Source organism: Pogona vitticeps, chromosome 4 (genome assembly GCF_051106095.1).
Source record: "Pogona vitticeps strain Pit_001003342236 chromosome 4, PviZW2.1, whole genome shotgun sequence".
NCBI lineage: Eukaryota > Metazoa > Chordata > Lepidosauria > Squamata > Agamidae > Pogona > Pogona vitticeps.
Window position 1 is genome coordinate 24,379,074 of NC_135786.1, and position 25,794 is coordinate 24,404,867.

The 25,794-nt window shown below is 40.2% G+C and overlaps 1 protein-coding gene across 4 annotated transcripts in view; it reads left to right on the forward strand.

The window, feature by feature from the left end:
• The first annotated feature begins 444 nt into the window (after nt 1-444).
• SLC13A3 (solute carrier family 13 member 3) overlaps nt 445-25,794 on the forward strand; it is a 56,394-nt gene continuing 31,044 nt past the window's right edge. The window contains exons 1-4 of one of the 4 annotated variants that reach the window (XM_072996910.2): nt 680-811; nt 6,399-6,490; nt 18,912-19,177; nt 21,619-21,782. In XM_072996910.2, coding sequence (XP_072853011.2) covers nt 6,458-6,490; nt 18,912-19,177; nt 21,619-21,782 — 463 coding nt within the window. In that variant the 5' untranslated portion in view covers nt 680-811; nt 6,399-6,457. Of the gene's footprint in view, nt 526-604; nt 812-6,398; nt 6,491-7,210; nt 7,299-18,911; nt 19,178-21,618; nt 21,783-25,794 lie in introns of those variants that run through there. The other 3 variants (XM_072996912.2, XM_072996909.2, XM_072996911.2) reach the window with 3 other exon arrangements.

The window sequence follows — 25,794 nt, forward strand, 5'->3', positions numbered from 1 at the left end:
GTGTGTGTGTGTGTGTGTGTGTGTGTGTGTGTGTGTGTGTGTGTGTGTGTGTGTGTGTGTGTGTTCCTTCAGACCTGCTGGTAGCTGTCCACCTCCTTTTTATGCACACAAATGCTTTCGGGGTGTGTTTGTGTGTGTGCTTGTGTGTTTCCCCCCTTTCTTTTTTAAAACCGTACTTCTGCATTTCGGGCCTTTCGGGTCCCCCCCACCCTGCCATCTTCCATCTCTGTGACGGCCCTCCCCGCTCCGGTGGCCAGCGCGAAAGTTAAGTTTGACCGCTTTGCGTAGCACGTGGCGGCGGCCGTGAAAGGCGAGCCCCCGGCTCCGAAGTGACAGAACCGACCGCTCGCCCCGAAGGGGGGCCCCCGGGCCACCTCCTGAGGCGAGGACAAGGAGCAGGCGGCGGCGGCGGCTTCCTCTCCTCACGCCCTGGGCGCGAGAGGATGGAGCAAGGAGAGGTGGGTGTCGGCCGGCCTGGCCGGCGTCGTCGTCGTGCCCCGGCCTCCGCGCGGCTGCCGCCCCCAGGTAAGAGCCCTGCCTCTTTCCCGCCTCCCCTCCTCCTTCGCCCGGGATAAAACGGCGGCCCCGGCGCCGCAGCTGGTCTCTCCTTCCCTCCCTCCCTCCCGCTCTCCTTCTCTCTCTCTCTCTGGCTCCGTGTCGCTCTTTCCTCCAGCCGGCCCCCTTGAGCCCTTGTCGGGTTATGGCAGCGCTGGGAGCCTTGGTGAAGAAAGTGTGGAATATCCGCCGCTACTTGGTGCTTCTTTGCGCCCCGCTGGTGCTGCTGCCCATCTTCTTCAGCCTGCCCCCCAAGGTAACCCTTTGCCCCCCCTTCCAGAGGTAGACATCCCGGCTCCTTACGCCTTTGTAAGGAGCTTCGTCTTCCTGCCCCGCCGTCTCCCTCCTTTGACCCAAGTCAAAGATAGACTTTCTCCATCGCCTGCTGCTGGTGGAGCAACCACCTGGCCCCTCTCATCTCATTCTTCCTGCTGCAGACCTTAAAAATAAAATATTTTTTGCTCCCCCCCCCCCTTTTGCTTTTCATGACTGTGTGACAGCCAGAGCTTTGACAGGTGATGCTTCACACCCCCACTGCTGGGCTTCATCTGTTGACTTCCTGCCTGTTGTTATCCAGTTGCTTCTTGTGAGACCCACTTTCCTACCCTAACAGTAATGACCCCCCCACTTGAAGTGTCCTCTCCCACTACCACTATTAAGCCCATACAACTTTATAGGTAGCAGCACATCTTCCTTAATAGGCCTTTAAAAATCCCTTCACTTTGCATCAGTCAAGAGACTAGCTGGAATTGCTTTTATCCTCTGTCACTCACATATCCTGATGTCATATTCTCACCAGTTTGTATCTTTGAAATAACTAACCTCTCTTGTTGCTGCCTGTCTGTATCAAGATTCCCATCGTATAGTCCACAGGATTAATTTTTGCTTGCTGCCCCTGGACTACCTTTAGGGAATCTTTATGGTCCTTCCTAAAGAGGAGCTCCTCAAGATCCAAGGTTGCCTCCTACTGATGGTCATTCCAGCACAGATATTGCTTCTGTAGTCCCTTGTGTTAGCTCCATAGCTTTTTCCAGCTGGATAAGCCCATACCCATTGCCATGAAAAAGTACTATATAAAAGAGAAAATCCTAGGGCAGCCCACATCTCTCACTTTTTGGTTCTGAGCACAGCTGGTCCAAGGTAGTTTGTTGCTTAAGCCAGAGCAACAATAAGTGTCACTTCCCCTGGATTTGCAAATAAAGGTACTGTATAGGGTTGTCATTTGAAACATGCTTTGAGGAAAAGTTGCCCCAATCAGCCAGGTGTAGTTGAATTTTACTCACTTTCCCTGAAATTAATTTTGGGAAAATTAATTCGAGGAAATTAACTCCCCTCTTACCTGGCTTATGTATCCCACTGTCCAGGTGCCCTTATTTTGTGAGACTGTCCCTTAATCCTGAGGACACCAAATATTTCCATGGAAGAGTCATGGGCATCCCACATTAGTAGAAAAAAGCACCATTCTGTTCTGTAACACTGAAGTCACAGTTCCAGATTGTCACCTTCGTACTCTGCTTCAAGAGCTCCTTTTCATTCATGTCACAAGGAAATAATTCTTTTTCCTGGAGAAATTCCCAGGGCTTGTTCCCTTCTCCCCCTACAAATGCCCCTTTCAGGCATACTTTTAGTTCCAGTTCTTTAAGCTACCCAGACAAATAAAATACGACTTTTTGGTCATTCTTTGTTGCTTGATTTTCAGCCTTCTTCTTCCAGAGCACTTCATATCACAGCTTATTGATAGGTCCTCGTTCAAAAAAGATATTCTGATGGCAAGTGTTTTGTGTGCGCGTGCAAACTCAGCTGTGACATAACTTCACAATCCAATATACAAATTTCAGCGAGCTGGCTGTGATTAGTCTGTTGCAGCACAGAGGAAGAGTGTTGTAGCATCTTAAGGATGAATAAAATGTATTCAGTATAAGCTTTTGCGCGCTGCATGATGTGATCTGATGAAGTGAGTGGTGTGAAGACCTTGAAGGGATCTCCACAGTGACAGTTTTTGAAAACCTACGCCAGACACCACTTTGTAGTCCTTAAGGTGCTGCAAAAATTTTTGATGTTAATTGTTGGCCTGTTTCCTCGCAAGGAAGTTGTGCTCTGCTCATCTGGGCTTGCTCATTGGTAACCATCATGGGATTGCAGGTTAAGGTTATCATCCGGTGTCTCTTTGGGTAAACACACAAGAGCTCAGACAGCTTTTAAAGTAACTCTTCCAATCATTTTCTAAATCTTGGTGCTCCAGGGTGCATTGAGGTACAGTATGGGGTTTAACTGGAGATTTTTAAACAAGGTGTTTCAAGTAAGATCTGGATGTAGCACACTTTTAAAGTGTATCAGTAGAGGACTGAATGTATAAATAAACAGTGGGGTAATGTAGGGGTAGTGGTAAGAGTTGTCCTCCAAATTCTAGCCATGTACATCCACCTTCCCTTTCTCCTCTTGCCAAAGCTGGGTCAACGTTTTTCAGAATTGTGTTGGCTGGCACAGAAGTGACTTGCAACTGGGACACACAGTTCTCATTCTCCAGTAATATGGATGTTTTCTACAGAGACTGGAAAAGTAACTTTTTAAAATCACAATTCCCAGATTGCTTGCCCATAGCTACTAGGTTTCCTGGGGTATTCTGGTAGTTGTAGTCCCAGCAAGTAATTTTTCCAAGCTCTGTCATTCTTTTTTGTCTTTCTGCAGCTTTAGTCTCTAAATCTTTTCCAGGTCAATTTAGCTCAGAAAATGTATGAAGATTCTTATTGCATCGTCCACAGGTATAGGATTCACCACTGCTGTTTCCTAAGCTACCCTCTCTATGTTTGTGTCTTGATTATTCCTCTAAAGTAGTTCTGTCACATTTTTACACTATGGCTCAAGTCCATCCCTGGCCATCAAATAGGCCAGCCAGTGATGAAATCTTCCCCCTTCTTTGGTGCAAATTGAATTGTTGCTGCCAGCTTGCATCTTAAATTATTATTTCCTTGCATTGGCTGAAATTCTGTTTTGCGGTTACACAAATGGTGTAACTTTTTGACATGAATTGTTGTACTTTAAGGAATCTCTGTAGACATTCTCTGTTGCCCATTGAGTTGTATGACTCAGTGAGCAACAGATGATGCCTATGGAGATTTTTTAACTTATGGCAGTTCGTATGTAAAGATGATGTCATTTGTATAACTGTGCATCAGGATTTCCACCAATTTGTGTCTTATCCCCTTTGCTCCTCCTGCTTGGCAGAATGTTTGACACTCTCTGGGACTGATCCTTGCAATATAACTCAAGTCAATTGAAAAGCAGGTTTAGCATTCCTAAATTTATTTATTTTTATGAAGCTTTTCCCTTGCTTTCTTGGTAAGACTTGCCTTTACTTTACACAAGGATGTGCTTGTAAATATACCATGCTCATATGTGTTGGGGAGAAAGGCCTCAGGGTATTTATTTCTTTTCACAATACTGTAGTCCGAAATTAGGAAAAATTACACAATGCTGTTTAGAAACAAACTCTGCTGAATCTTTCATTAGGAGATTCATTAGGAAGTTTCAGTCTATTGCCGGAAGGATGAATTGGGAAAATGGATTCATATCACACAACATGTGTTAATTGGTTTAACCAGAGGCCAGCATTTGCATTATCAGCTACAATTTGGTGAATGGCCAATGCTACTAATGTAGTTGCACTATTGGTAGTTTTGGCTTTTTCTGTCTGATCTCACTTTCTATAGTACCTGAAATTCTGAATAACACTTCAAGAAGTTGAATACACTAGAATCCATGAATCCCGGTGTAATGAAAAAATTACTGTACTAACCCTTAAAGTGCTATAGGTCTCTGATGTTTGTGCTACAACTAACCTCCAAACTTATGCTATTTACTCATGTAATCCTCAAAACATCCAGAGAAATAATGTTTTTGAATATAAGTGGGGTTTGAATCTGACTGATCTGCCTCCAAGACCAATGCTAGATCTCATGCATTGCAGGATTGCAGCTCCCCCATCCCTCACTATTGGCTGTCTTGGTTAGGGATGATAGGAGTTGCAGTTCATGGATGCCTGAAGGTTGCACGTGCCCTGTCCAATAATGCAGTGTGTTACATTTTCTCCAGTGTTGTTTATGAAATCTTGCATTCCTATTCTAGATCAGTGGTTTAGGTATCTGGCTGTGGAGAGAGAAAGGTTAGGAGTTCGATTCCCCACTGTGCCTCCTTGACATGAGCTAGACTTGATCTATAGAGCCCCTTCCAGCTGTGTAGTTCTAAGATAATGATGATAATGATTCCTTAGCACTGTGATTGATGCAATGTAGGTTACTTGATCTATATTCAGTTCTCAGAGCCAAATTAGACTGGATGCACCACTACCTCTAGTATGCAGGTTTTTTTAAAAAAATCCACATAGCATATCTGCATGAAGAAAAATAATCAGTAGGATCAGAGTAGACATGATTCTACCCTTTTTAAAATCCTTCTTATGATGCTGATTTTTGCTTTGGGGAGAAATGTCCCCTTTGTGCCAGTGAACACATCTCTTTCAAAGAGATCTTAGGATTGCAACAGGGTAGGAAGATGTTAATGTTCTTCTCTATGACTGTTAATTAATAGAATCCAGCTGTCAAGTAATGGAATCCAGTTGATGCAGATTGCATTTTTTAAAAATCAAATCCCTATATACTGCATGAAAAGACATGCATTTAAGTCTAGGTATTTGTTGGCTCATGGTTTTATTAAGAAGGGGCTGCTGGAAGAAAGGTTTCCAGGAAGGGTGTTCTTGCCTCTGGACTTTGTTCAGTGTCATTGGTTATGGATTTATTGACTTTCTAGCTTTGTTGTAAAGAATATGGGCCCCTCTTCTTTCCTTGCATGTGTTTGTTCTTCAGCCTTTGAGTTAGATATATTTCTTTCCTAGACTCCTCTATAGGTTTTTGTCCAGGAAAGTTGTTAAGTCTTATGTAGTTCTTCACAATCACCACAATATTTCTCATTACAGTGTGAATACCAGGATTATTTTATTCATGTTCAAATAGAATTGTTCATGAAAGACAAGTATCAAAAGACAAGGAGACTTCTGTGTAAATTTTGACCAGATTAAGTGGTTTGGAGCCACAAGTTGGCAGTTTGATTCCCCACCATGCCTCTTCCAAAGTACAGCCAGTCTGTTTGACCTTGGGCCAGCTGCATAGTCCCAGGGTCCCCCAAGAAGAAGAGAATGGTAAACCACTTCTACATATTGTCTGCCTAGAAAACCCTGAAAAAAGGAGTTGCCATAACTCATAATTGACTTGACAGCATGTTGTTGTTGTTGTTGTTGTTGTTGTTGTTGTTGTTGTTGTTGTTGTTGTTGTTGTTGTTGTTATAGCAGTGCAGCTGAGCTGTAGAGGCAAGCTGTGCAACTGCTCAATCACCTTAGCACAAAGTGTTAATTTCATTAAACCAGTAGTGCTGTTAAATTTTACATATATGTAAAGAGGAGTCACACTACGACATTTGCAACACAGTCACATTTTCATTTCACAAAGAAATAAACCAGCCCGGAATCAAAGACACAGCAAAAAGAAAGTTAAAAAGAAATGTCAAGAGAGTCAAGTACAGAATTTAATGGGGTTACTCAAAACCAGAATAAAAAAAACCAACTGAAATGTATGTCATACATCAGGAAAGCTGCAGAGGCTAAAATTTCAGCAGCGTGGTTAACAGGTAGTGGGAAGAAAGCTATCAGAGGGGAGAAGAAGACTTCAGAGATGTAAAATCTTCTCTGAATGAAGTAGACATAATGGAATACAAATTTGCATTAAAAATGCAAAGAGCCAATTAAGGATGTAAAATTCTTATTTTTATTATTTTATTTTTATTTTTTTGAGGAATATGCCACTAGTAACACCAGCAATGAAGAATGCCATAAATACAGGAGCCAGCTGGGATGGCAGTTGGACAACAACTTGAGTTAAAGAAGGTGAATGAATTATTTCCATCTGGTCTTCATTGCAGAAAATGTAGGTGATAGATACCCATGCCTGAAGTGGCATCATGATTCAGGAAGTCTGGAGCAAATCATGGTAACAGGTGATGAAATTTTAGACCTATTGAGTAATTGCAAAGGAACAAATCACTTTGCCCCAGATAACTCTTATCTGAGGATCAGAGTTTGAAAATTAGTAGTAGTGACTGTTACTTGTAATATAACTTTTTTGAATAATGGACAATTGGTATTTTATTTGAAGTTTTTAGCTGTTTTTTTAACAGTTGGTTAATTGTTCTTGATCATTGCTTTTTCTAAAGAGTTTTGTATTGATATACAGGCACACACAGAGACAATTAAGATTGTTGTTAAATGTGCTGCCTGTTCATACATTATTGATTTTATTGGAATGCACTTTGGTGTAGAGTACAATATAAATAAAATTGTTACTTTTGAGATGTAAATTATTTGGGTGTAATACCTAGTTGTTTTCAAAATTTATTGTTAAATTTTTACTTTTTCAGATGTTACAGTATTCTGTCATTCTTCTTCATCACAGGCTGAAATCCTGTTGACAGTGTCAGTAAAGTCATAACTGAGAATTCTTAAAAATCTCAAATATGAACATTTCAGAAAAACAATGAAGCATATTCCTCTGTACCAGTGGACTGGAGAGTGGTTAATATAACAACAGTTTGGAAACTGGCAGAGTTTAGGAAACAGCAACCTACTTAGCTGACCATCTGTTCCATGTACGTTGATGTAAAAATGATGAAGATAAAATCATCAGCAATATAGAAGGGTGGGTTATGCTAAAAAACAAATCAGTATGGCTTTTGCAAAGGTATGCATCATGGACATGGAGAAAATAACCTCAAATGCAGGGTTGTAATGTCTAAAATAGAACTGCTTGCCCAATTCTGTTTTGATTTTTTTGTTCTGAGGGTGCCTTAGTGCCCTACCCAAACCTGATTAAACAAAAGCTACTTTGGTGGAAAAACCCACTTTTATGCTGTAATGCTTCCGGCCGTCCACATGAGGGATGTGGGGAGTGGGCTATGTGTGGGATGCACTTTATCCATTCCTGTTTTAAAGACTGGCTCTCCATCTAGAGCAGTGGTCCCCAATCTTGGGCCACCAGTTGTTCTTGGACTTCAACTCCCAGAAATCCTGGCCAGCAGAGGTGGTGGTGAAGGCTTCTGGGAGTTGTGGTCCAAGAACATCTGGAGGCCCAAGGTTGGGGACCACTGATCTAGAGGACACCCACTACAAGAGTGGAATTTCTGAAGTCAACATTTGTATAAATTCAATTGATTTCATGGATCTCTTCTAGGTAGGACAAGCAACAGGATTTAGCCCCATGAATTATACATGTATATCATTACATACGGTGTTGAGACGACCTGCTGTTTACCTGAAACTGTAAAATTCATTTGACAAGGTGTCTCCTCAAAGACCCCTGAGCAAATGTGGCATAGACCATTGGTAATGGCGTGGCTAAAAAAAAAACAAATCTTGTAAAATAAATTAATAATAATAATAATAATAATAATAATAATAATAATAATAATAATAATAATAATAATAATAATAATAATAATAATAATAATAATAATAATAATAATAATAATAATAATAATAAATGAAATTGGAGGAAAAGTCCTGTTATGTACTTGAAACTGGTCAAACAGAAAATGGAGAAAGTGAGTAAATGGCTTTTCCTTGCATCCTTAAGTCTGGGTGCTGGAATCTCTGACCTTTAGCAACTCAGTTCTAAATCTGAACTAGCATATACAGTATAGGTTGTCTTGTAGGGCTTATGATATACTGCTACCGTAGTTATTGGCTATGTCCTTTGTAGTAACATTTTGTTTCAATCCCCCACCTACCCCTTTTGCATCTGGGTTCTGTGTTGAGCTTTGGCATTCAGGTGACCCTAAGAGCCTGTTGTCCAGCCATGCCAAGAATGTGGAAGACTGTTTAGCAGAGCCCCATGCTTGCCTAGAATTTTGTTTGTGCTCTGAATAAGCCGGTTTCTTTTGACTGGGGAATTTGGTGTTGCCAGAGATGTTTGTTGTGTTATGCCCTTGTGCAGCTGAGTTCTGATGTTGGAAGTTGTGCTTGAGTTTGTTCTGCTTGGCTGTAACCAGCAGGTTGCTGCTGCTGTAAAAACAGACGGGACAGGTTACATTTTTAACTGTGTCCTGAAAATGCCAAGGGGTTGGGAGAGGGGAAGTCACAGCGGGCAGAGGAGGTTCATGCGGTTGTTGGATACTAGGCCGCATACCAACAGGGAGAAAAGTTTATGCTGCGTGCACGCATATCTGAGTTTTAACAAAGTCTGGTTAGAAATGGGATACTAAAATTTCCATTAACTAACAGAGTTCTAAGACCACTTCACAGTGGGAGTAAAAACAAAAAGAGAACATACTTTGTCCAATAGATGTGCAAGTCCTGGTTTTCTCACTCTGTGTATGAAATATTAAGCTATTTGAATTGCAGCCCCACCCCCCCAAACATCCAGGACTACTGTGTCTATCTATATTGGTAGTTGGGGTATATTTTTTTTGGGGGGGGAATTGAAAACAGCCATGGAGAGTCAGGCTAAAGGCTATCTTGTCTGGCTCTGGAGGTAGCCCACAAGCAGATAATAGATTTGTCATGATGTTGTTTCCAACAATAAACAATTCAGAGACAGCTTCTAAAACTGGAGGTTATATACATACATATAGCTATCATGACTGGTACCCATTGCAAAACTGACTGCCCATTGATTTATCTAAATGAGTTTAAATTCCATCGAAGGCACATCTGATCTGGCTGGATAGCTCAGTGGTTTAGGTATCTGGCTGCAGAGCCAGAGGTTGCAAATTTAATTCCATACTGTGACTCTTGTAAGTGAAACCAACCTGTGTGATCTTGGGCAAGCTGCACAGTCCAAGAGTGCCCCCAGAAGAAGGGAATGGCAAACCACTTCTTAGTATATCTCTACATAGAAAACCCTGAAAAGGGTTTCTATTGACTTAACGGCACATAATTCTTATGATTAAGGTACATCTTGTGCAGAGCTTGGAAAAGCTGTTACTGGGCTACAATTCCCCAAATTTGGCCAACGTGGTCTCAGGCCATGCTGGCTAGAATTAGAACCCTGCTCAACTTTAACTTTTTAAACTTTGCATCCCAGTTGTTACTCTCAATTAGATCATGTAATTTAAAGGCAATGATGAGTGATATACACACAAAAATCAGAAATGTAAGCTAGCTTTCTATCCCATATAGTTCTTTATCAGACTGGGCACCACAGAGCTTGCCACAAAAAAACCCTAAAAGTTTCAAAAATCATGGCCAAATGGATGTGTCAGGCTCCTTTGTTAAAAGCAAATTGGGAGCTGCAAACACAGGTCAGAGGTATAGGTTTCAAATTTAACGTCTGGTGGCGTGGATTAGAATGTATCTCCCAATCTTACGAGATCAGAGCACCAACTGGAGCAGATTCATTGATGAAGGTTTTGAAATTTGACTTTTGGGGGCTATAACTCCCAGAATCTCCTCCAGCTGCATAGCATAAAAGCAGTTCACAACCTTGAGTCCACAGTTGTTCTTGGACTACAACTCTCAGAAATTCTGGCCACCACAGCTAGTAGAAAATGCTTTGGGGAGCTTTAGTCCAAGAAGAGTGAAGAACCCAGTGTTGGGTCCATTGGCCTAAAGTAATGTTTCTCAGCTTTGGTATTGAATAAATTAGACTTACATAGGTTTTACTTGTTGTTTTGACTTGTATATTGCCCCATAGTGCTAAAGCATTCTCTAACAGAGGGGCTGACTAAGCTGGCATTTTGTCTGCTATTTGGCCTGTTGTTTGGTCTTCTGGAGGGACAAGCTGGCTTGCTTTCTAACGACTCTGGTCAGATAACATATTTTCTGGAGCCAGCCAGCCCACTCCCAGAGCAGTCGTACTCACATTTTCTGGCCTCTGTCAGGAACTTCTACTTTTTAGGTGCAGGTTGGATTACTCTCTTTTGGTCTGTTTCCAGTGCATGTGATCTCTGGGAATGAACCAAAGGTTTTCCTTTTTTGATTTGGCAATATTGTGAAGTGGCTGAATTTATTAGCCAGTATCCTGAAGAGCCAATTCAGGATATTGGCTAATTAACAGGGCTAGTCAAGAAACTGCCCACATGCTACCATGGCAGTTTCTTGACTAGCCTTTGAAGACAAGAGAAAGAAGTGTATTTGAATACTAGGCATGTTTATTAGATTGCATCAGGCACAGGCTCTCAACCAGATCTTTAAGAGGTGTATTACCTAATACACTTCTCTTCAAGAGCGCTCATAATATACATATCTAATATACACTTTTAAAAAGTGGATAAATTAGAGGTGCTTGGGGTCTATATTTCATTTGGGGGACATGGTGGCGCTATGGGTTAAACTGCAGAAGCTTCTGTGCTGCAAGGTCGGAAGACCAGCAGTTGTAAGATCAAATCCATGTGATGGAGCGAGTTCCCGTCGCTTGTCCCAGCTCCTGCCAACCTAGCAGTTCAAAAGCATGTAAAAAAGTGAATAGATAAATAGATATCACCACAGTGGGAAGATAAGGGTATTCTGTGTCTAGTCGTGCTGGCCACATGACCACAGAAACTGTTTACGGACATACGCTGGCTCTACGGCCTGGAAACGGGGATGAGCACCACACCCTAGAGTCGGACACAACTGGACTAAATGTCAAGGGGAGCCTTTATCTTTACTAGATGTCATTTGGATGTGAGGACTGTACTAAAGTGCCCTGAAATAAATTGTGAAATGGCCCAATTTGCTTTTTGTTTGCTTGCTTTGTGGTTTGTTTTGTGCCTATTCAGAACTCTGTTACGTGTTTTTTTCCTAATTAGATGTTATTTAATATTTTCTCAATAATATTTGTTTGTTTTCATCACTAGTATACTCTGTTGGTATTTTATTGTATTTGAATGGTGTGTAAATAGTAAAAGAGCAGGGTATATGCTTTTGTGTAAATAAATAACTAAACTACTTGATGGGCTGTATGTAGAATGGGGATGTGGGAGCCACAATCTTGTTCTTTACCTCAGGCAGCAAAATGACTTGCGTTAGTTTTGAATGTCAACCAGTTGCATCAGCTCCATAGGAGCATGGCCTATGTCATTTATGCTCCTATATCATTCTCTTATAAAATGCTGCAATTCAGAGCTTCTTTTAGAAGTGTATTGTGTCTTTGTCTTCCCTTTTAGCCAGTTTTACACCTTTGCTTTGTCCCATGGCTCTGTAAGAAAGTGTTGAATGCTTAACTTTGGAGCAGAAGGAGCCTTTAGCCCCTTCCGGTATGTGGCAAATGATTGCAAGAGGAGGAGGCTTTGCAGGAGGCAGGTACCCGTTGCGTTCTTGGAAGGGTCACAAGGACATTTTTAATGAGGTGTGCAAAAAGCTTGTTACTACAGATTTTAATGAACTCTCCGTCACTGGTACCGAAGTTCAAAATTGGCAGGAGAGTGTTGTAGGCAGTTCTTCCCTACAAATGCATCTAGAGTTTGATTCATCTTAGAACTGCAGAACTGGAAGGGACACTATGGACCATCGAGTCCAGCCCCTGTCAAGGAGGCACAGTGAGGAATCTGACTTCCAACCATACTGAGCTATCCAGCAGTTTGGAAAAACAGCTTTTCTGATTACCACTTTGAGAATCTCTCAAATGTTATGGGCAATGACTTTGATGACTGGAGGATTCTGGAAGATGTGTTTCTAAAAAATACTCTTCTGAGGATCCGGGTGGATAGTGCTTACACAGGCCAGCTAGCTAAAGGATTCAAGTTCAATAAAAGAGCTACAGTGGGGTCTCTACTTAAGAACTTAATCCGTATCGGAAGGTGGTTTTCAAGTGGAAAAGTTCTTATGTAGAATCTGCATTTCCCATAGGAATGCATTGAAAACCATTTAATCCGTATCTGCTCTTTTCCGTCCATAGAAACTAATGGGAAGCTGCTATTCCGCCTTCTACCACTAGAGGGGGATTTTTTCTTTTTTTCCCCTTAGGTCAGGGAACAGTGTTAAAAGCACTTCTGACGAAGCTAATTTTGAAGCAATGGACTGAAAACCAATTAATCCGTTCTGGCTGTTTTTTTAATGCAGAGGTGCGTTCGTACATTGAAGCATTAGTTCCTATACGAACTAATGCAAAGCTGGTTAATATGTACTCTACCACTAGGGGGAGAACTTTTTTTAACCTAAGATGACCTAAGGTTAAAAAAAGAGCAGGAAAGTTTTTTTTTCCTGTTCTTATCTGGATTTTTGTTCTCAAGTAGAAGCAAAATTTAGCAAATGGAGCTGTTCTTAAGTGGAATTGTTCTTAAGTAGGGACGTTCTTAAGTAGAGACCCCACTGTACTCTAAAGTATTAGGAAAAACATTGCATACTTTGAGGATAAGTTTACACCTTACATATTATAAATTTCAATTTTAACAGTTATTGAGCAATGCAAATGTGTTGATTAAAGCATGTTAAGGTGTAACTTAACTACCGTATTTTTCGCACCATAAGACACACTTTTTCCCCACAAAACAGGGGGGTGGAAAGTCTGTGCGTCTTATGGAGCGAAGAAAACAGATTGTATTTTCCTGTTTTCTTCTCCTAAAAAATTGGTGCATCTTATGGAAAGGTGCATCTTATGGAGCGAAAAATATGGTAGATATTTTCTCCTACAGAAGTATTTGGACTCAAAGTACCTCACAAGGACATTTGCAAGGGGAGGGAGGAGTATTTATTTATAAATTTCTGGAATTATAAATGTTGAAATTATACAGCAGCTTATCATATCTGATCTCACTGTTAGAGAAACCAATCACACTCAGATTGGTTTGCAGCAAAATAACTTAGTGTCACACTTTTTCTTCTCTGGGAGTTTTACTAAAAGATGGAGGATGAATTCCTCAAACAAAGAAATATATTCCTAAAATACAATTAGAAGCAAACTTTTAAAATACAACAAATAATAAGCAATTTAAAAATGAGCTGCTAAGAGAATCAATCATTACTTTTGACATGTTTCTTCATGGTAAGTTTAATATGTATTATAAACAACAATAGACCCTGTAGCCTGGTAAAAGTGATGGGAAAGAAGTATATGTGCTATTTATATTAGCTTACTAGTGCTTTCCTCTTATTGTTCCCTTTCTGGTAATCACTCAATCACACTATTTTTTAGACATTTCAAGCTATGGAAGAAATCCACTTAACATTGCTTAATGTCCGTGATGAAACTATAATAGCTAGGTATTCTCTCTTCTGCGTTGTAATGGGGGTGACTGCATAAAGAATGTCTTATGTAACTCAGGAAAAACATCTTGTGTTGACAATTGTTACACAGTAGGAAAATTAACTCAATCACAAGGTTCATTAGAAAGTCTGAATTTGTGACCAAAAATGATCTGAACTTTAATCAGGCAAGAAAATAATTTATTTTCCAATAAATTGCTTGCAATAACTTAGAGGCTAGATTGAAACTGATTGATAGTTACCATAGATTCAAGTTAATTTAATGTGGGACCTGCTTTCTCAGATGGGAGACAAGGAGGAATAGTCGAGAAAGGGTGCTATTTCTACATCTTTCTTTCATTTCCCTGGGAGTTGGTGCACTGACTTGCCCACATCCTAGGGACTGGATCTAACCCTTTGTATCAACGGGGGCACGGAACTGAGCCATAGCTGCTGCCCCACCATTCAGATTATGTGGTCAGACATTGCAAGGTGGATGTTGCAAGGCAAACAGTGACCAGGGTAGTCAGATTATGGTATCATGGGGTGGCAGCTGGATTAAGCACCTAAATATTTCATTTAAATGGATGTACCTCTTTTGGACAGAGGGGGTTAACTTATCAAACTGGGGCAAAATATATGGCTAGAAGATGTCAGTGTGGCTAGAGCAGATGATTTGTGGCTGCTGTTCTTTGGTGTGAAATGAGTTTGGGGCATTGGGGTTGGATGCAGACAGTATGAGGCTGGCATGCTGGGCTCTGCTCACCTGGGTTGTTAAAGGAATATCTTTAAGGGAAGATGGGGCAATGACATGGTCTAGCCTAGCTTGGGACTCTGTTGACTTGGCACTGCCTTCAGGTGGCAAGGAGTCATGGAGTGGCATATACCCACATGGCCTCCAGAGAACTCCCTCTCCTGGTAGAAGCTACAGTGGCTCCTAAAGTGGTTGGTGGTGGTTATCAGGGGTGACATTTGGGTCTGTTGATGCAGTGGATCCAGTCACCCCATACTAGGTGGGGGGGGGCTGTTGCAACCAATAAAGTTGTGGACTTTTCCCCCTCTAAATAGTTTTGTGTTGTATCCTTTGTAGGTACACTTAGCCAGTTTGGGGCCTGCTGAGTACTAAGCCAACAACTACTAGTCTGAGGTATATCAATTGTGGTGAAGCTGTACAACTGTTGTCTTACATGATTCCCTTTCATTTCTGTGGGGATCCTGTACTTTAGAGAATCTGCTCTTTGTGTCATTGGTATTTTACTATCCTTCAGGCAGTGGTTCCCGTAAGTAGGCGTTACCCAATAGTTGTCAGCTACAAAGGAAGCCTTATTTTCACTTTGTTCTTTAGACATTTAAAGCTATGGAAGCAATTCTCCTAGTATTGCTTCATGTCCATGATGAAACTATAATATCCAGGTTTTCTTTCTTCTGTGTTGTAATGATGGTGAGGGCATAAAGAATGCCTTGTGTAACTGAGGAAAAACTTCTTGCGGCACTCATTACACAGTTAGAAAATTAACTCAATCACAAGACTCATTAGAAAGTCTGAATTTTTGACCAAAAATGATCTGAACTTTAAGCAAGCAAGATAATAATTTATTTTCCAATAAATTGCTTGCAGAAATTTAGAGACTGGATTGAAATTGATTGATAGCTGCCATGGATCCAAGTTAAGTAAATGTAGAACCTGATTTCTCAGGACAGAGGGAAGAAGGGAGGGGTGGTCAAAGATACTATTTCTACATCTTTCTTTCATTGCCCTGGGAGCTGGTGCACTTTGACCATATTCACCATATACACACATAGAAAATGGACTTTGCTTATCTAGAGCCTCACTTTCAAAATGAGTGATGAAAAATCAGGTGGCTTTGATAGATCTATATTTGAAAATCCAAAGCTGGATCAAGACAGGAATCTACATCAGTGGGGTTTTGTTTAAATTGCTCCAAAAATCCATTGTTTGGATTGCCTGGGATATGTCTGTATAGCTAGCCCTGTAAAAGTTGGGTATGGATAGGGCATATTTTGTTTCACCTATATAAGCTGATGGTTTGAGGGATCTCTCACATCTACATTTGAATATCGATATTGATGGTTTAAGGGTTCTTTTTAAGGAGAAAAGCCGGATAAAAATATTAGAAATAAATAAATTTCACTTTCCTGCAGAGTATGTGATATCATTTGAATTTGAAAAGTGTTGCTACATACCAAAGCAATGTTGCTAAGGGAAATATAGCCTCCTCCAAATCCCATGGCCAGCCCAATTTCTATGTCTTTAATTTTGCATAGATTATTCCATGGAATTCTTTTCTTGCCACCTATCAGTTTGGTATCATTAGAGGAGATCTGCTGAATCAGACAGAAAAGTTTATTTGATCCAACGTTCTGCTCAAAATGTAGCCTTTCTATAGCTTGCTACATGAATTTGGAGGCCTTCTATTTAAAGACCTTCAAATTCACATGGCAAATGATACCTTTTGATTTTCTGTGCTGTCCATCTTTGATTTTGATCTGTTTTGTCCATCTTTATTAATATAGTCTACAAAATGGCATCAAATAGCGAAGAAAGAGTTTGTTCCTATTTGCTACATAGCTTTCCTCTGCACGTTTAGTTTCTCAGCTACGTTATTTCCAACATGCATATGCAAGAGCTCTAAAGAGAGATTTTCTTCTGTCTTGTAATGCTTCCCTCTAATTTCCTGCCTGCTGTCATTCCCTCCAACAACAGGATTTAATCAGAGATGTGTGACTCACCAATCACATTTGCGCATTAAGCCTGTTTTTAACTTCTGGTAATCAACCTTAAAGCAAATCATACTAAATGTAAGACATGTAACTGAACAAGATCTCATGCTGTGGCAAAGTGGTGTCTGTCGCCTCTCAAGGTGGTACCTTTTTTAGGAAGATGCTAAGCATCTAGTTTGACTCTCTAATTCATGGTTTTTCATGGTTGATTAAGAAATCAGTTTCATATGCCTGAGCTAGAGCTTGGATTTAAAGGTTTTAGGATTGCCTTAGTCCAAAGAAAGAAGCTTGTTGAGTAATCACAGAATTATATGGATCACTCGGATCTGAATAGCACATGACTTTTATGTTTTTTTAAATGTTTATAGTGCTTCACCTATGTTGTTTGCATGTGGCAATGTGGCATGAAGTATTTTATTGGACATTGCGAAGTTTAATATCCCATCTGGTGTAGTTGAGCATGAGAGTCAGAGCCTTGCTTTACAGAGGCTTGTTGTAAAAAGCTAGTCTTTACAACTGGTGACGTTGTAAAGATAGTCAACAGTTCCAAGTGACAAACTATTCATAATGCTGTAGTCTGCAAGTCTACATGGGTTTACCTCTGAGTAAGCAGACATAGTTTTGCACTGTCCGTTGCACAGATATTATGGAGGTTTTGTTTTGTTTTTTATTTTAACAAAGCAGCTGCAGAAAGCTCAAGTCTAGATTGGAAATTTCCGTAAGGAAAAGAGGACAGGTAGAGGTATTTACATTTTCTTTGCATGAAATTTTTCATATAAAATCAATCTTTTCATATAAAATTTTATATGAATATAAATTCATATAATTTTTTTCATATAAAACCATGTATCTCAATTAACAGAAGAAAAGATGTGAGTATCTGTATTAGTTCCAATATAGTGTAAAAAACAGCATTTGGTTTTTTTTTAAGTACAAAAATAGTTATTCTGTTGCGTCTCCCTAGCTTCTGATCCAGTTTGCACCTAGCATATATTTAGACCAGATAATGTGTGCTCAGATACTCTCTGTCCCATGTTTGAGGAAACTAAATGTGATCCGTAACCCATTAATATTTTCTGTAAGCCCCTAAACGCAACATGGGTATTCTTAGAAATTGCTAATAGCAATGGAGAACACTGTCTGGTTATAAAGAGTAGTCCAAATTTTCAGTTACAATATCAAAACTGGGTTACGATGCCATAAATATCTTCAGGGTTTTAAGTTATTCAGAGTATTTCATCAGGTTTGGTTGTACAAGGGGAAAAGGCAGAAGAAATTGTAAAACCCTCAAAACTTGACCAGATGTTGTGGCTGTGAATTCTGCAGTCATCCACAAGATGGAGATTGCAGACTTAATAAATCACTGGTAGCTTGCTTGTACCTATTAGGTTATTCCTGTAGGCCTCTGGAAAAGTAGGAAGTTCTGACACATGAGGCATTGGGTTTGATTCTCTTGCTTATATATTCTAGGGTCTGCATTTCTGGTTGTGTGAATTGATAAAGATAGTTTAGAGCAGGGGTGTCCAACCTTTCACCTTCCCTGGGCCACATTAGAAGATGAAAATTTGGTTTGGGCCGCACATAAATTTGGTTTGGGCCGCATGGGGGGGCAGCCCTAGCCATCCTCTGCAGCCCCACTCCAAGCGTGCTTACCGGCAGCTACGATCTCAGACAGCAGAGGCTGCCAGCTTCGACTCTGGTGGCTTTATAGGGCCGGGAGGGGCTCCACCTATTGACGGGGATGGCGCAATGCAGTCACGCAGCCCCCCTCCCCTCCCACTCCTTCCTTCCTTCCCTCTCTCCCCCTCTACCATTGTGATATGCCCCAGCCGCATTCCAGCCGCAAGTGCCGGCAGTGTAACTTGAAACTTTGGAATTTCTTTAAAAATAAAAAATTGCACTGGGACGCATTATGAGCCGACCTGGGACGCATGTGGCCCTCAGGCCACAGGTTGGACAAGCCTGGTTTAGAGCCTAATAATAATAGCTCTTGGGATCATCCAGCCAACCAGCTAGCATGGGCATTATAGACCAAAAAACCCTAACTTTTCCAAGCTCTCAATTGGATGTTCTGGCTACCTGCCAATAAGAGAATTCCCTTGTCCTCTGATAGCTGAATATCTTCATATCTACTTTCAATTTTTTAAAAAACTTATCTTAATCCCTAGATGTAAGCTGATTGCAAATTCAAATAAATAAGCGGAATGATGCTTGAACAAGTACATTGTGCCAACCCCATCTCTGTCTGTTAAAACAATAAAAATAAAATTGACAATCTTCTCTGTAGGATTGATGTTGTAATAAGATTGCTAAATGACAACAATGATGATAAAGGACTTTGTTTGCCCCCAAGTACAAATCATTTATAATATTTTTCTTTCACTTTTTTCCTTCTTTGATTTTGTTGCAGGAAGGAAAATGTCTCTATGTCATTCTGTTGATGGCCATGTACTGGTGTACCGAAGCCCTGCCATTATCTGTGACTGCCCTCCTTCCCATTGTTCTCTTTCCCTTCCTTGGGGTCCTTCCAGCAAGCAAGGTTTGTCCTCAGTACTTTTTAGACACCAATTTCCTCTTCTTGAGTGGCCTAATCATGGCAGCCGCCATTGAAGAGTGGAATCTGCATCGCAGGATTGCACTGAGAATCCTTATGTTTGTGGGAGTCCAGCCAGCAAGGTAACTGATCAAACAAGTAAGCTTGCGCTTGGCTTTGTATTAACAAAATAGACAACAAGGCAAATGAGTATAATATGTATCTAAGAAGGATTTGAGAAATCCTCTCTCTACAGGGAGACACAGGAAAGCAAAGCTGTTGCTAACATTCCATGATCTGGTAGTTTTAGTGACCATGTGCAAACTAGTAGTATGGCTTATATTGGTCTGAGGCCTACAAGTTAGACAAGTTGAGTCCTACACATATTTAATTTGATAAAGAAACTTCTGGGAAAATTTGACACTATGGAATGGTCACCTTGTTGATGAATTAATTCCCATCCTGATGATATAGGATATTTATGAGTTCTCTAAGACAGTGGTCCCCAACCTTGAGCCTCCAGATGTTCTTGTACTTCAACTCCCAGAAATCGTGGCCAGCAGAGGTGGTGGTGAAGGCTCCTGGGAGTTGTAGTCAAAGAACATCTGGAGGCCCAAGGTTGGGGACCACTGCTCTAAGAGAAAGAACATACAGTATACATACACCTCAACCTATGAGAAGGGGAGGATGTTACTGTTTCCTTTTTCTCAATGAAAAACTGTAGAAAGAGTTGTGACTTTACAGTGGTTCCCAACCTTAGTTAACCCAAGTGTTCTTGGATTGCAGTTCCCAGAAACCACAGAGAGCACAGCTGGTGGTGAAGGCTTCTGGGAATTGCAGTCCAAGAACACATGGGTTAACCAAGGTTGGGAACCACTGGTCTACAAGGACATTTTTGTATCTCTGTTACATTATTGAATGGTGGTACAGCATAAATGTACAGTAAAGTCATAGACTGCTATTGAAGCAAATTGCTAAAAATATATAAGCAGGCAAACTTCAAGGGGTCATGCCAATTCATTTTCAGCACTTAGTATGAACCATTTCTCTTCTTTCTGAAAATGGGAAGAAGATTCCTGGGAATCAGCATTTCTTCAAGAAGACAAATTAATTGGGTTAATTTGACTTTGTCACTAACAATGAGGAAATTATTTTAGCTTGCGGGCTTGAATTCCAATTAAGGAAGAGTTTCAGAGGCCACATTCCAACAGTAGGCAGCTTTGCTATGAGGCAGTTTATGCCAAATGTAATTTTTTTTACAAATTTTAATATTTGATTTTTGCACAGCAGACTTCAGTTATGTGCATGTCATCACAGGGATAAGTCCTACTGCAATAGCTTACTGAGTTGAAAAGTTCTTCCCAGGCTGTAAAGCAGAGCTGCTCACCTCTGTTGAACATGAAGGCCAAATCTTCCCTTTCTCACTAAATTAGTCTGATTTACAGAAGAGTTGTAGGAGGGTTATACAGTACTGCAGAAGTAACAGCAAGCTTTACTGTAACTGTTAAAAATAATAATAATATTTTAAAAATCACTGTTCATCTACAAAGCCAGAAATAGACATATGGCTGATCACAGGCCTAACATTATGCTACCTCCACATCAATTTTTGAGTTTTCTATATATATAAAAACACACAATAATTCGTTGTAATTGTATAATCTTTCCAGAGGTTAGTGTTTCTAATGGAGGTCAAGAGTAATGCAAATAGAGTGGTAAGGGGAGAAATATATATACAGTATATTAAAAAAGCAGAGCTTATCTAATTGAGTTACTCATAATTATATTTGTGTGCTGTCAAGTCAATTCTAACTTAGGTGACCCTTTTCAGGGGTTTCTAGGCAGATAGTCACAGAAGTAATTTACCATTCTTTTCTTCTAGGGGCACGCTGAGACCATGTAGTTTGCCCAAAGCCACACAGGCTGGCTCTGAAAGCATCTTTATTCTTAACTGACTTCTGGTAGTAAAACAGAAAAATTATTGGAGATCATTAAGCATAACATTTCAAATACTAAACCACAGAGATGACTGGGGACTTGGACAAGTAACTTATTTTTGGCTACAGCTTCCAAAATCTTCTAGCCCACTATGGCTATCAGTCACCTTGTGTGGAAGATTCTGGCACCGTAGTGCAAAAAAAGTACTTTTCTAAGCTTTCTTTAAAAGCATGTGGAAAGTTTCTAACTTTTTCCCCTTAGTTACTAAGAGATAAATGAAAACTGTTTCAGATTAACATTTATCCCAGTTGTACAGATTTGGATTTCTTAAACAATATGACTGAGATAGCTTTGTCCTTATTAATCTTCTGAGACCCTGGTTAGTTCGAACAAGAACAAAAACTGACCCTGTAAAAAACTCTTTCTTTCTTTCTTTCTTTCTTTCTTTCTTTCTTTCTTTCTTTCTTTCTTTCTTTCTTTCTTTCTTTCTTTCTTTCTTTCTTTCTTTCTTTCTTCTTCCTTCCTTCCTTCCTTCCTTCCTTCCTTCCTTCCTTCCTTCCTTCCTTCTTTCTTTCTTTCTTTCTTTCTTTCTTTCTTTCTTTCTTTCTTTCTTTCTTTCTTTCTTTCTTTCTTTCTTTCTTAATAGGCTTATTCTAGGAATGATGCTGACAACCTCATTCCTTTCTATGTGGCTGAGTAACACAGCCTCTACAGCAATGATGTTACCTATTGCAATGGCTGTTCTGAAGAATCTCTTTGGAGAGAAAGAAGCATCCCGGGATCTCAGCAGGGAAAAAGAGGAAAACAAAGGTAGGCCTCCTTGGCTTATTCTAAGTTCACTAGTAAGGTTTATCTATCTATCTATCTATCTATCTATCTATCTATCTATCATCTATCTATCTATCTATCTATCTATCTATCTATCTATCTATCTATCTATCTATCTATCTATCTATCTATCTATCTATCTATCTATCTATCTATCTATCTATCTATCTATCGATCTATCGATCTATCGATCTATCGATCTATCTATCTATCTGTCTATCTGTCTATCTGTCTGCCTGCCTGCCTGCCTGCCTGCCTGCCTGCCTGCCTGCCTGTCTGTCTGCCTGCCTGCCTGTCTGTCTGTCTATCTGTCTATCTGTCTATCTATCTATCTATCTAGGCAAATATAAAAACTGATTGGTTCTTAAGGGTTTAATAAAAGATTCTAAGGACATTCCACTTGTAAAAGCATGTACTCCTGGAAAATTGCATTTTCTTGATAGACATATGGTGATTTTGCATTATTTATTTTGCTTTATATGAACCCCCAAATACAAATCAAGAAAGCAGATATGGAGAACTTCCAGAGATATGGGCACCACACACTCCCGAGATTTCAGAAGGCCACATCCACATGTGCCTACACATCATTTGTTTGTCTGAACTGAGGCAGGTTTCGTTCATACGAAAGAGGCTATTAGGTTTGCAAATTCAACCCAGTTCTCTTAAAAACTGAAAAATACTGTGTATTAACCCACCAAAGTAGAAAGAATTCTGTGCTAGGCATCTTTATAGTTCGAGAGGGTTTTTTTTTAAAGGGATGGTTGCTGACATATTATTGGTGTTTATGTAAGGTTTGTATAACATCCAATGGCTAATTGTCACTAATTGATAAGGTACAATATTGGGGCTTATCTCTTTTGTACTATTGATCATGAGATAAAGCATAACATAAGATTCATATAATTCACTCCAGCTAATCATGATTCGCTGGAGCAAATTATACAAACCTAAGGTGAACACCAGTACGATTCTGGTTGGCATCTATAACTAAAAAAAATCTGTTTCTCCTTTCCCCCCTTTTACCTCCTTCTTTTTGACACATGGTGGAAAACTGAGAATCAATAACAGCAATACTTCCCCCTCCCATGTGTTTTCTGGAGGACTGGGATACAGTGAAATAGGTAGAAAAGTAGCTTTTATGATGTTGTGACACTGACAGTGTATGATGGTTGTTGAAACCAGGGAGGAGGGTAAATGGGGAGGTACGATAGAGAACATAGACAGAAAGGGAGGGGCCACAAGGGCTGGGGTGAGATGTTGGGGAACAAAGGGAGCATGCTTGGGGATCTGGTCATCCAGATCCAAGAGTCACCTTCCTCTGAGCGAACCACTCTGATGTAGCACATATATTCTTGTATTGATGGATATGATAATAAACTGTTAATATAATGTGTGGTTGTTGTAGGTTTTTCGGGCTGTTTGGCCATGTCCTAAAGGTTGTTCTTCCTAACGTTTCGGCAGTCTCTGTGGCCGGCATCTTCAGTGGACAGGAGTCAGAACTCTGTGCTCTGGTGCAGTTTTGTGGGATACTTGAGTATTTATAGCTGTGGGATCAGCTTTTGTCTTTTTCAGGAGATTGGGTGATTATGGTGATCAGCATGTTTTTTGTTGTGGGTGTATTGTTGTGATAAGGGGGAGAGATGATCTGTCAGTGTGATTGATGGGTGTTGTCAGCTGGTCTTTTTTGTGCAGTGATCACCGGTCCTTGTGGCTGGGTAGAGTTTGTTGACCTTTTGCAGGCTGTATTTTTCAGCGCTCGGAGCCAGGCTTTGTTGAGTTTTAGACTTTCTTCTTTTTTGTTGAAGCTCTGCTGGTGTTTGTGGATTTTAATGGCATCCCTGTGCAGTCTAACATAATAATGATTTGGTGTTGTCCAGTACTTCTGTGTTTTGAAATAGAATTTCATGTCCAGCTTGTTTCAGGGCATGTTCAGCTACTGCTGATTTTTTCGGTTGTTTTAGTCTGCAGTGTCTCTCATGTTCTTTGATTCTGGTATGGATGCTGTGTTTTGTGGTTCCAAAATATACCTGGCCACAACTGCAAGGTATACTCCGGCAGTGGTGAGGGGGTCACTTTTGTCCTTTGCTGACCATAACATTTGTTGCATTTTTGTGGTGGGCCTGAATCCTGTTTGTAGGTTGTGTTTTTTCAAATTCTTTTCCATGCGGTCCGTGACCACTTTGATGTATGGAAGAAATACTTTATTTGTGTGTGGCTGTTTTTCCTCTTTAGTTTGGTGTTATTTTCTTGGTTTGATGGCTCTTGTGATTTCATTCTTGGAATAGCCATTTGCCTGTAGGACCCAGTTCAGATGGTTGAGTTCAGTGCTGAGAAATTGAGCTTCACAGTTCCGATTTGCATGGTCTACCAGTGTTTTGATTATGCCTTTTTTCTGTTGTGGGTGGTGGTTGGAGTTTTTGGGTAGGTACCAGTCTGTGTGGATGGGTTTTCTGTAGACCTTGTGTCCCAGTAGGAAGTCAGGTTTGTGTATGACCATAACATCTAAGAAAGTGATTTGGCCCTCTATTTCTTTTTCCATGGTGAATTGTATATTTGGGTGGATGCTGTTAATACGACTACTCTGATTGAAAACTTGGCTATTAAATCTGCTTTTGTAAGTCTTAGTAAAAGGCACAGGATCAGGAAACATATTCTGTAACATGGGAGTGGAGAGTTGATAGTCTCCAAGTTGTGGTCTTGCAGATCCTAAGACTTATCACCATATTGTTTGCCCCTATTTTGTCGACATGTTTTTATTATGTAAAAACCATTATATATATATATATTCATTGTGTATTTCTATGTTGTAAGCTGCCTAGAGTGGTCTTAACCGACTAGATAGGCGGGATATAAATAAAATAAATGAGTAAAATAAATAAATAAATAATCTCTCTGCAAGCCCAATGCTGAGTGGGGCTGATGTAATTAGGGGTCTGGCAATTTCTGGATGACCACATAGCACAGCCCCACCCCATTTCTAGTATTTAGCAGGAGACAGATGAGTGAGCTTTTTCTCCACCATAATATTCCTTAAATATATAACTTCAAGCAAAATGCTTTCTGTGAGCTGGGGCAACTGCATGCATTCACATGCAGAAGTTTTGAATATTTAGGGATATGGTAAGGCAGATTTCTGAAGTACTGCAGAAACTATTTATTTAAAGTATTAATTAACCAATGTTTTTGAACACCAGGGTTCCTAAAGAAGTGGACAATAAAATAGATATCAACATACTAGGAACAGTTGTTTCCCCAAGGTCATGCAATAGTGGCTGTTCATTTAGTTAAAACCCAGCTTTCTCCCTTGCAGGACTAAAATGGCTTAATCATTAATATTTAAAAAAAAAAACGGAAGCTGAAATCCTGTTGCTTGGTGTAGTAAGTCACCACTAGAGTAAGCACATTTGAATCAGTGAAACATACAATGGGCTTGATTCACCAAATCTCCATTGAGTCACTAGGCCTACTTTTGTGTGACTTACTTTGCTAAGTAACGGGATTTCAGTCAATGACAGTGAATACAACAGAAAGAAACCATAATAAATTACCAAATTAAAAAGTACTGAATTAGCATGATTTAAAAGCCATTTTAAAACAAACGAAGGTGTACAATACCCATAATTAAAACATCCCTCCTCCTTAGCCAAAGAGAAGCCAAAGGCTTGAATGATAAACAAATCTCTTAGCCTGCCAATAGAAGGAGAGCTGAGAAGGGATCCAGTTGCCTGAGAGCAGTGATGGAGAAGGTGCACTCTTATATCCTTGTCAAATGTACCTTTGTACTTGATGGCAGAGAGTCTTTCATATAGCCTGGAGTGGAGCCATACAAGGCTTTGCATGTCAATCAGCACTTTGAACAAAGCCTAGAAATAGATCACGGAAGGTTTGGGGGCAAATGATTTCTGTCCTGACTATAACTGGCTGCAATCAACAGTCTGGCTGCAGCATTTGGACCTGCTGGAGTTTCCAACAATTTCCTACATAGTGTTAA